Here is a 12,176-nt window from a genome sequence, read left to right on the forward strand (position 1 = left end):
TCATTATGGAAGTTCTAGACAATTCTCTCTACTTAGAGGACTCTCCACCTTATGGAAGTGGAAAGAGAGGAGAACAGCAAGCTTCTGAGTGAAGGACAGAGCAACAGACAGAGACTCTTAGAAGATTTCCAGGGCTCGGGGGTTGGAGGCTGAGCCCGTGGAGACTACTGAGGAGGTGGCTGCTCTGGCTGTGGCAGTGCGAGGACACGGGGGCCAATGGGGGCCAGTCCAGGGCACAGCAGAGGGAGGGAGAGGAAAGAAAAAGAGTAAGTGGCATTTCGAGGAAAAGTCAGGCAAGTTAGCAAGGCCTGTCTGTCACTGACTGGATAAAGGAAATTAAGTAGCAGGTAAGTCAAAAATTATTTCCAATGTTCAAATCGGTGGGTCTGAGAATTAGAGACCCCATAGAAAACTGGAGGAGAACTGATTAAAGGGGGAGAGAAGCAAATGAGGAGTCTGGTGTTGTATAAATATAGCTGGCAGTGACAGTATGACCTCCAATAATGATAGCTGATGCTTATTATTTACTATGTGCCAGGCACTATGTGTTTTACACATGTAAACTCATTTAATCCTCATGGAAACTGTTTGAGATAGGTACTATTATTATTCCCATTTTATGAAGGACAAGAGGTTAAGCAGTTAATGCAGTTTATGGAGTTGACTGGGATTTAAACCCAAGCTGTCTGATTCCAGTGCTTGTGCTAGACCACCACTGTGCTTAGTACTCTCAGGAAGTCCAAACTCTGACAGGAAGTGAAGACTGAAAACAACAGTTGGGAGTCATCAGCACAGAGGTGTTAATTGCAGTTATGGAAATGGATTAGCTTTCTGAAGAAGGCAGGCAGTTAGGAGAGCAGATGGCCAAGAATGCATCCTGGGGGAGGCCCACCCTGAGAAGTCGAGCACGGGGAATGTGCAGAGCCCCAGTGAGGGCAAACAGACTGTACGGGGGCCAAGGGTGGGAGCCAGGAGACCATACCAGTTCAGGTGAACATTATCGGTGGCTTACAGTTAGTATAGTATCAGTGGAGATAGTGCAAAATGATCCAATTATTGATAAACCTTGAATACATATCAGACAAGACTTGTGGATGAATTGGATGCCAAATGTAAGAGAAACAGAAAAGTTAAGGATGAAGCCAAGGTTTTCAGCCTAAACAACTAAAAGGATGGAGGGGGAAACTCTTAGATGCAAGGGTGAGAAATTAGGGGTCATTTGGATTGACTAATATTAAGATGCCTTAAAGACATACAATTGGAGATATCACATGTATTTCTTTGCTAAATAAATTTAGGGGGGCGAAATTGCAAGTTCAAGTTCATTCTCATCAATACAATGCATCTGTCTCAAGGGCCAGACTAGTGACCAGATTTTAAGGACCATTTCCAACCCTGAGACTTGACAATCCAATAGCCCTCTCTTCACAACTAAAGTAAAAGCTATTGATTCTCTCCTTTTAAAATTCCTACAGGATCTTTTCTTCCCCATATGTATTCTCTTCCTTTGCCACATTGCATATACCACTTACACTTCCTATACCACTTACAGTGGCTCTGTTTTCCTGACAGAACCATTCTGATATAGTATATACAGTCCTAAGAGATGTAGCAAGCACTCAATAAATATTAGACAATAATAACACTAATCAGAAAACGTATGTTCATAATAAACTTGAGACTAACAGATTAATGATGTTAGAAATGGGTGGGACTTCCCTGGTGGCGCAGTGGTTAAGAATCCACCTGCCAATGCAGGGGACACAGGTTTGAGCCCTGGTCCAGGAAGATTCCACATGCCGCAGAACAACTAAGCCTGTGTGCCACGAATACTGAGCCTGCACTCTAGAGCCTGCGAGCCACAACTACTGAGCCTATGTGCCACAACTACTGAAGCCCGCGCACCTAGAGCCTGTGCTCCGCAACAAGAGAAGCCACTGCAATGAGAAGCCCATGCACCACAATAAAGAGTAGCCCCCGCTTGCTGCAACTAGAGAAGCCCGCGTGCAGCAACAAAGACCCAACACAGCCAAAATAATAAATAAATTAATTAATTAATTAAAAGAAAAAGAAAGAAATGGGTGAAGGGGGGCAAAGGTACAAACTTCCAGTTATAAAATAAGTAAGTCATGGGGATGTAATGTACAGTATGGCAACTATAATTGATAATACTATATTGCAATTTGAAAGCTGATAAGAGTAGATCTTAAAAGTCCTCATCAAAAGAAAATTTTTGTAAGTATGTATGAGAATAGATGTTAACTTATTGTGGTGATCGTCTTGCAGTATATACAAATATCAAATCATTATGTTGTGCACTTGAAGCTAATGTAATGTTACATGTCAATTATACCTCAATAAGAAAAGAAAAAAGAAAGACTGTTAAACCATGTGAGTTCCACTGTTTAGGAACAGCAAATACGAGGAGTCGTATAAAAGGAGACCATTCTTAATACCTAATAACAAGAACTGCTCACGCTTCTATAACACTTTTCAATTCACAAAGTGTTTGCACATACCTTACTGCATTTGGCTAAGATGAAACACATTTTGGAAACAGACACTTACTTTCTTAACAATAAAAGCCCACGATCAAGAGAACAGCACAACTATAATAACAAAGTGGCTTATATTGTAAAAAGAACATTTGTTTGAAACATGGATTTGTTCCACAGAGTTTTCTCTCATCAGAAGAGAATGAAGCTGCCCTCTGGCTCATGTGTTCTCTCGTGCTATGGTGTGAGCCTTGGATCACAAGGAAGTAGTAAAAAACCCTAATGACCATCCATATTTCAATAATTGCAGAGTTTAGCTTTCCAATTAATTTACTGAGCACACATTTGATGACATGTATGGTAGTAGCCAATTTATAAATGACTTTAATTAGAATTAATTTTAGGGAGCCAGTATTTTTTCTCTTTTTGGCTCACCAATATTGATAATTTTCCTTAATACTGTGTTTTAGACACCTATAGGTAGAAAGACAAGTTCTGGGCCCAGATGCTCAGGTCCAGTTTCTGTTTTCCTTGCTCCCTTCTAGAGTAGGGGTTCCTGTGCTCGTCTCAGCTCTGATTCCCATCCTTCTTTTGCCTTTTGTCCAATTCCCATCAGCAGGATGTCCTGCTGGCCCTTGGATCCAGCTCTCCTAATTGTTTGCTTGGCAACAACTCTACCAGAATCTCTGGAAATACAAGGCTACGGATGGTCTTCTGCAGAGGCCCATTATAACACCATGCCACACGGTAACATTGAGGAGACCAGCAGAGGGAATGAAAGGGCACAGCGAAATTCAGGCCTAGTGCCTGAAATGAAGGGCACTAGTGCTGACAGGTACCCATCTTCACTCCTGAAGGTTTGGGGCCTAAGACTCTAATGGTTGCACTGAGACTAGCTCCCAATGGGAACAGAGGTTTTTTGGTCTATGGCTTCAAATATATGCTACTAGCTGGGAACACTGACTGCGTAGTAGGAAGATGCTTACAATGATGCGCTGTCCAAATCCTGCTGCTACTGGCTGTGCTCTCTGCTATCATCCCCCTTAGGGATCACCTTCACTGCAGACAGCCACCTTGCCCAAGGCCATGCCCTTCCTAGGGAAGCCTATTATGGCCCAACGCAGAACAACTCTGACAGGCCATGTTAGTTCTGGACTCCCCAGGGGGTTGCCTGAGGCTGTGGTCAGGCCTGCCTTGCATCTTGACTTCTGCTCACTCCTGCTCCCTTGCTCTCCCTCCACAGCTATGGACCCCCAGGGCCCTCACTAACAAACATTCAGCACATGCAACTACATCCCGGGGTCTGCTTCCCAGAGAACCCAGTCGGCCACAGACTGCTCTCTATATGGCCAGTATGTGTTGCTATCTCTATTTTGCCATTGTTGCCTCTGCCTTTCTCTTTGACCTTACCAGTTTGTACCTGTTTTCCTCATTTATTGTCAGTTTTTAAAGTTTTAAGAGGGACTGGAGGTAAATGAGAGCGTCTAACCCACCACTGTGCAAGTCAGAGTTAAACTGCAGAGAACATAATTTACTCTAGCAATTCAAAACAGAAAGGGTATTTTCAGAGTATTCAGTGTTGACACAGATTTATTGCAATAATGGCCCCAAATTTCATTCCTCCTTTACCATGTGAGTTTGTAACTCCTCACATCAAGGGATTGAGTCTATTTCCTTACCCCTTGACTCTTGCTTTGGCCTATGGAATGTGGTAGAAATGGTGTGCTGTTTGTAAACCTAATCCTCAAGAGGCCTTGCACACCTTGCTCTTCCTCTTGGATCTCTATCTAGGCTAGCTTGCTGGAAGATGAGGGCCCACATGGAACACTGATGAGTTGTCCTAGCTGAGGCCATCTGAGACCAGTCAGCCTCTAGTTAGCCCATCAGCTCTCACACCACAAACACATGAGCAAGCTCAGTAAGATCAGCCAAACTCAACCTGGACCAGTAGAACTGGCCAGCTAACCAAGAGATTCATGCAATAATAATGGTTACTGTTTTAAGCTGCTGCATTTAGGAATGTTTGTTATAGAGCATTATTGTGGCAATAGATGATTGATATGAGTAGCTTACAGAATCACTGGGAAGTCTGAAGAAGTAGACTCTGGGGCCATGTTACATGACAGAGTCACTAAAGTCATGAAGTTGTCGAACCAGGAAACTCCCTGCTAAGTTGACAAGCCACTGTTACAAGCTCTGGTTCCAGAACCCTGTCACTTCTCCTGTAATTAGGAAGCTGCTAACTCAGAACCAGGCTGCTGCTGTTATTGCCATGATTTACACCATCATGGTAGACGCCTGTGCTTTGCCTTTCTTCCAATTCATTTTCTTCCATCTAATTCATTTTATGTAAGTGCTTCTTGTCATCAGAATGTAGGTTACACCTGAACTTCAGCTGCAAAGGCATCTAGGGTCAAAGGGATTTTTAGCTTTCTAGCTTCTGCAGGACATGAGAAGGAAGTTGGAATGGATTTGGAATGAGTCAGCCTCAGTATCTACCACAGCTATGATTAACTAAAACAAGCATTAGTCCTAAAACTTATTTCATAGGCATATGCTCAATGATACTGAAAACAACTTCTTTAAATTCATACATTCAGTGTATTTCACAATTGGGCATATCACTCTCTACACTGTCAAACATCATTAATTCAATTAACAGAAGTTGAGAGTAAAGGATTAACAATGTAGTACTAAGATTTTATGAACTCATGGCTTCAGCAAAATTCAAATAAAAATTTCTTAAGAGAACCAACAATTATAAGTCAACTAAGGAGAGGAAAACTGATTTATGTTCTGAAAAATTCTTGGTCCCTTATGATATTTGATATAGCAATGCTAATGGAAAAAACAGTGATTTCAGAAGGAATAATAAGAGCTATTTGGTCTTGATCTGCAGTTATTAAGGTGTATATACACAACTATGTGATAAAAGAACATTTCAAAATTTATTTTGGCATAGAGTAGATATTTACAAGGTTCTTAGGAAGGCAGGTGGGTAGTGTCCTCTGATCTGACCTTAAGACATGACATCTGGTTTTAAGTGGTGAGAGAATTAAAGCTTCCAAATCTGCCGAGTTAGCAACTCTAGAAAAATCTGTAGGGGTGGTGATTTAAGACAATGAATATTCAGTGAAGAAAAGGGAAGGTAATTCTTAGATAACAGAATCTTCAACAGTGAAGGCCTTAAAATGAAAGGAATTTTGTGCCCCCAATATTGTTCTGTGTCTTGTTGCATGGAGACACAACATTATTATGGCATGTAAGGCTTGCAGTGGTTTATGCCTTACTGAGAATTACTTTACTCACTATAGCCTTGTATGGCAAGGAGTCCCACAGCCTCACACACACACAAAGTCTGTGCTGTCAGGAGAAGCTGGAGTCCCTCCAAAAGGTGCCCCACTGATTCAAAAGCCAGACACTTCTTTGTCAACAAAGGCATGGGGGCTAAAAGTCTGGAGGGCAAACTGCACTTGGCTCATTGGCAAGTCTTAATCACAGACCCTGTTTATTTGTTTCTTACTGACATTAATGTGAAATGCCAGAAATTTTGCTTCCAAGACAGAATCCATTGACTTAATTTTCTCACTTTTTTTTTTCAGTTGTGCAATCAGAAATTCATTCATATGAGGAAAAGGCAGTTATTACCTATGGAAAAACGCCAAAGAAAGCAGTGGTCAGACTGATTGCTTTTTGGCAAAGGCTGAACTCAAGATTTACCAAGGGAAGACCATATAAGTGTGACCTGAGGGGAAGTTACAAGTGCCAGAGCATTGCTGAGCCTGGAAACTGGAATTTCAGTTACCTTGTAAAGTATTTCAGAGTAAATTATACACATGCAAACGCAAGGATGACGTATCACCATGTTGCTAAAACGGTGATTTCTAAACCAGCTTTACTCTTATTTCTGAAGCAGTAAGGGAAAAAAAGAGAGACAACAAACAGCAAGTAATTTACCTTTTGGGGAAAGAATCTTGAGCAAGTGTTCTTTAAAATCTTCCTGATCTCTGGCCTGGATTCAGCTACCTGGGGGCATAACAAAAGAGAAAGTGAAAGGTCACCTAGGTCAGGTGTTTCCCAGGATGGAATTTAAAAGCAGCTGCCTTATCCTGTCTGCTCTTTAGTCCCCAGGCTTAGATCAAACTTGCTGGCTCTAGATTTAAAAGCATCTTCAGAATACCAGGGTGCTCACATTTAGCCCCTTCTTTGCTTCCTTCTCTCTATCATTTCCTGTGTTCTTTGTGTACGCATCTGTTCCCTCATCTGATTGCAATCACATTTGAAGGCAGAGGCTGTGTGTTACTCACTGTATCTTCTTTCTTCAACTTTGTTATCTGTATAAGTGTTTTGCTTATAGATAACATATTTTTGTTTGTTAAATGAAAATATAGTTAGAGGCAAATACAAATTCTCCAATCTTTCAATTCTTACCGAGAAAATGATGGGAGATTGTTAGATTTGTGAAGTGATCGACTTTCTGTTTTTAATAGAGTGAGTAGTATATTTACACTTCAAGTACAAATAAAAGTTGCTTTAAACGATTTTGATATGCTTTTGTCTCTAAAAGAAGCAACAGCCCTATTGGGATATATATAAATCAAAGTGACTCTAGAACGGGTCAATGGAAAGCATCATTTTAAATAGGAGGACAGCCTTAATAACTATCAATACCACAAAATTTCCATGTATTAGAAACTATGAGTAAAATGCTCATCTTCATAGCTGCTGCTAATGTAGTTAGACTCATGAGGGTAAAAATGTCTGTGAATGATGCCATCATAACATCATTTTTATTTTTTTTGTCTGTCTTTTATCCCAGCTGACGGTATACTACACAAGCTCTTCTACAACTTGCCTTTTTTTTTGGCAGGGGGAGAGGGGGGAATCATTCCATGTTAACTCAAGGAAATGCTTCTTTCTTTTTAAGGGTTGCATGGGGGCGTTCAAGTTAATAAGCTATTGTCTCAATTCTAGTCTCACCCTTTGGAATCTGCAGACCCCTTGGATCCTGCTAGCTCCCTGTTAGGTGTGCTAAGACAGACTCTAGAGACAGGAATGCTCTCTTTTACTAGCTTTTCCTCTCTGCAGCCCCTTAGCGATGACCTTTACCTACATGGTGCCAGTTGGTTGCAGTCTCCTCATTCCCTTCCCTTCTGCCTCCCTTTTCTTTTTTGGGGGGCAGCCTCATTTTGTCCCCTCAGAGGCACCAGCACCACTAGGCAGTGATTCCTTCTCAGAGGTCTGACCAACTCCCATGAGGTGTCTCCAGCCAGCCTGGAGCTGTGCTCGAGTAACCTCAACATTTTCCCTCTGTTCTTCCAGACCCAGGGTATGAGCCGCTTCTTGGAATTACTATGCTCTCTTTCTCCATTTAGCTTTTTAAAGTTCTCCAACAGCTAACCAATCGCTCATATTAAGTTTTCTCTGTTGAAATGCTTCTGGTAGTTTCTGTTTTCCCTACCGCACCCTGAAGGATATAGTGTGTACTTGACATCTGCTGGGTCAGAAAGCCCGAAGGAACAGAGCAGCCTGCACTGCCATCTGGACCTGCTGCACCGCCTGTTCCTGCTCTGGTCCCTGGAGGAACCATCATGTATTTAACTAGTACCCTGCAGATGGACATTTAAGTTGCTTCCAACTTCTGTTACTATAAACAATGCAGTCAACAACATTAAATGAATTGGTTTTTCACATTTGGGCACGTATATCTGTAAGATAACTTACAAAAGTGGAATTGCTGGGTGAAAAGCACTGCCAAATTGCCTTTTATAGAGGTTGTATCAGTTTGTCTCTCACAGGCAATAAACAGAAATCTATTTGCATGAGAAACAGAGAAATCAAGAAAGGGAAGAGGGAGCCAGTTGTGACACCCTCATCTCACGGAATTTGATCTATCATTTGAGGAATTACTTTCTGGCCTAGACCCAATGGACTTCACCTTGAGTCCTTTGGAGAGAAGGAAGGCTAAAATACAAGTGGAAAAGCTCTGTAAGACACTTTGGTACTCATTCGATAGAGGGTAACACAAAAAATGTATGGAGGTGATTTGCCACAGATTCCCGCCAGGGTTGAATAGCCCAAGGAGGTTCCATGCTGCGCCTGTGGTAACTCAGGCCACAGGAAATGTTGGTGGCCAGCAAGAAGAGTGACACCTAGAGATGTGTGGCTATTGGAAGAAGTGGCAGTGCTGCTGGGCAAACTATATGTGGTAGCTGTAAGCACATGTGAGACACTTCCTAGGCACTCTCCAGAACATTTGGGTGGAACTTTGTGGGGTACCGGGTCTGCTGCCTACAGTAGTGGAGAGTGTTAGGAGCTGGTAAAACACAGGCCACAAAACTCTCCTTTAGCAACACTGTCGCTTTTTTCATTTCTACATCTTTGGCTCATAAACTGAAATAGGCTTTTCTTAAAAATAACAAAGTAAACTATTCGTCTTCCTTGAGTCCTTATAACACATCTCAGCAAACTCAGGTTGTGACTAAGTCATTTTTTACATTCTGCTGTTTGGTTTTCTTGACATTTGTTCCCTGCTCCCCAGAGTTCGACTATAGTTATCATTGCCCTTGTTTGGCAGACAGGCTACATTCTGTATACTTACTTTTACTGATTTCACCTTAGCATTATGTGGTAACAAAGCTTTGTGTACAACCAGATCTGTGTCTTTCCTATCCTGTAAGGTCTGGGCTGCTTTCCTGCAGAGGACTTTTGTTCTATGTTCCACTGTGTGTTTGTGCCATTCTTAATTTACACGACAGAGATGCTGTCATCACCAATTAACATTTATCAAGGGCCCTCTGGATGCATGGCTGCATAGGGACTAATTTAATATTATCTTTGTTTCATATATCAGATGGCTCCTTCAAATGAAATTTTAAGTATCTCAGTGATGATGAAGAAGAACAGAGACATCAAGTAGGATTCAGAAGACAAGCTGCTGCAGAAAGGATTAATAATATTTGAAAGTTTAAAAGAGGGTATCCTTTTCTTCAGTCAACAAATGACAAAAGTAAAATGAAACTGCATTCATTGTTCTGGAAAAAGCCTGGCAGCATTCCATTCAGACATCTGCCCTTTGATTGTCCCATTTTCCTCTTTACTTATTTCAGTTCTTCTAAACTTCAAGGCTAAGTCTGAATATTTCTTCCTGAGGCTTTTTCTAACCATCTCTGACCTTGGGGATGACTCCTTCCTCCAATTCGTTTATCATTCATACCTCTCATTTGGAAATTTAGCACATGATACATTGTACAATAGTACTGAAAAAATATACGTTCATTCTCCCCAAGCATATTAGAGAACTATCTGGACAATTTATGACTTTTCCATCGCCAGGGTCAGCACAGTGTTCTGTCAATGGTAGAATCTCAAGATATACTGATGATGGCAAAAATCTGTAAAATTCAAGTGGAATTTTATTTTTAAAAAGGGTGAGAGGAGAGACAAGGCTGAAGCTTTGGAAGCTGAGACTCACAAGCATCATTAACGAACGTTTCCTAATCTAGGAGCTACATGTACATCTTTTTGGGCGGAGGCGGGGTGGGGTGGGGGTTGTGGGAGGCAAGAACATCACTGGGAAGTCAGCAGTTTGTCTATCGATTCAGTAAAAAAGTTTTTTGGCCTGTAAGCCATATTCATTTTCTGGCCTCTTCCTTTTGACGTGACAGTAAATAGTGTAGCACGGTTGTCGCTGGCAGGAATTGATATTCTAAAGAACAGACCTGAATATTTTCATTTCATACAAAGAAACATTCCGTTCTGTCATACATGTTGGAACTAAAAACACACCTTCCTGTTTTATGACGTGAAGAACCTGGGTCCAGCGAGGCCGGCGACTCACGAATCCCAGCGGTACGCAGACCCATTGGTGCCCAGGACGCGACAAAGCAGACGCCGTCGAGCTCTCCTCAGGACGAAGCTCCCGCGGGGCCCCGCCCACTCCGGGCCTGGGAGCCTCATTGGCCGGCCTTCCGCCCGCCATCTCTATCAATCCCCGGGATTTGGCTGGGGAGGCGGGCGTTCTCCTTTCCAGCACTGATTGGTCGAATCTTAATGATGGTGCGGGGCTCTCGGAGTCTCTACTGGTTTTCAGTCTTCAGAATGGGCGGGGAAAGGCAGAACGACACGGCTCAAGGAGACAAGCGCGGAGTGCGCCGGCGCGTAGTCGGGGACGCTGGGCCGAGGCTTTTGCTAGGGAACCTCCTGTTGTCGCCCCGCCCCCTCCGGGCTTTTTGTCCCATTAACTGTCGGAGTGGCTGGGGCTCCAGCGCCGGGCGACATGCCGGTGCGCTTCAAGGTGAGGCCGGGGTCCCCGGGGGCCGAAGCCTGATGGGGGGAGCTGGGACAGGGCGGGTGCAGGGCGCCGGAGCCTCACTGGCTTTCTGGGCCGCGCCCCTTGGCCCTGCTGAGCCTGTCAGCTCCCGATCCTGCCTGTAACCATCCTAGAGGATGCTGCTCTTGTCCTCTTACCTAGCCCCCTCTCCGCTCACACTCACTTCCGAGTTGCCGAGTGGAATAGTTAGATGGTTTGAGGTGGATTTATTTGGGTGGGTGGGGGCGGGGAGAGCTCAGAGGCGTGTAGATGGAGGGCACTTTATAATGGGAACTACGGTGGCTTCAGATTGGGACACCTATGGACCACATCACAGCTTAGCTTTTAAGACCCCTTCCCTTTAAAACTTTAAAGTGTGTTATGTCTTTTAAAGGCTTGAGAAATGGTACCCTGACAAGATAAAGACAGGGTATAAGAAATACACATTCTTCACAATTGTGCCTTTGTTTAAGGTTTGTTAATAGTTCCAGGTAGCTGGTAGCTGTCATGGTCAAGCACCCTTCAACATAACAGTTGAGCACAGTGTTCCACAAGCCCTGACTGTCTTCTTTTATCTTGAGGGTTTGCATCCAGAATGGGAGGGAATTTGGCTTTTCTTGGTTGACTTTACAAAACTTCAAAAGGGATTAGGCATACTATATTATATTGTGTACTCGGTGAGAACTTCGTTAGTTAGGATAATTATAGTGATGAGGATTTAGATTGCCACCCATTATCAGACAAGACCTCAGGCTTTGGAATCAGACAACCAGCAAAAGGGTAGCCACTCTGAGCCTCAGAATCCTTGTAACATCTGTCTCAAGTGGTTGTGAGGATTAAAGGATATAACACTATGAACTGGTAGCACAGGGCTGGGTCAATGTTGGGAGCTATTTTTAAGGACCTCTTCTATGTTTAATTATCAGTATTAAGTCTTTCAACTCTTTTTAGAGGTTCAGAAATGATTTTTACTGATGTCTACCTTAAAACAACTTCCATTAATTACGTTTTACTCAAATTGTACTTTGCATTACAGGGGTTGAGTGAATACCAGAGAAACTTTCTGTGGAAAAAGTCATATTTGTCAGAGTCCTGTAATTCCTCATTGGGGAGAAGGTACCCATGGGCTGGACTTAGATCAGATCAATTAGGTAAGTTGAACAGCTAGTAGTCATTATAAGTTGAATAAACCTCGGGGTTAAGTTTGCAAAATGATTTATTAAATATTTGTGAAGTGGGATTCCCTGGTGGTGCAGTGGTTGGGAGTCCGCCTGCCGATGCAGGGGACACGGGTTCGTGCCCCGGTCCAGGAGGATCCCACATGCTGCGGAGCGGCTGGGCCCGTGGGCCATGGCCGCTGAGCCTGCGCG

General features: G+C 43.0%; 1 protein-coding gene across 3 annotated transcripts in view; it reads left to right on the top strand.

Annotated features, from left to right (window-relative positions):
• Positions 1-10,662: 10,662 nt before the first annotated feature.
• SAXO6 (stabilizer of axonemal microtubules 6) overlaps positions 10,663-12,176 on the top strand; it is a 29,337-nt gene continuing 27,823 nt past the window's right edge. For all 3 annotated transcript variants that reach the window (XM_024736373.1, XM_024736374.1, XM_024736375.1), the window contains exons 1-2: positions 10,663-10,791; positions 11,843-11,957. In XM_024736373.1, the coding sequence (XP_024592141.1) occupies positions 10,774-10,791; positions 11,843-11,957 (133 nt within the window). In that variant the 5' untranslated portion in view covers positions 10,663-10,773. The remainder of the gene's footprint in view (positions 10,792-11,842; positions 11,958-12,176) is intronic.

The sequence above is a fragment of the Neophocaena asiaeorientalis genome, unplaced genomic scaffold (genome assembly GCF_003031525.2).
Source record: "Neophocaena asiaeorientalis asiaeorientalis breed wild unplaced genomic scaffold, Neophocaena_asiaeorientalis_V1.1 scaffold134, whole genome shotgun sequence".
Classification (NCBI taxonomy): domain Eukaryota; kingdom Metazoa; phylum Chordata; class Mammalia; order Artiodactyla; family Phocoenidae; genus Neophocaena; species Neophocaena asiaeorientalis.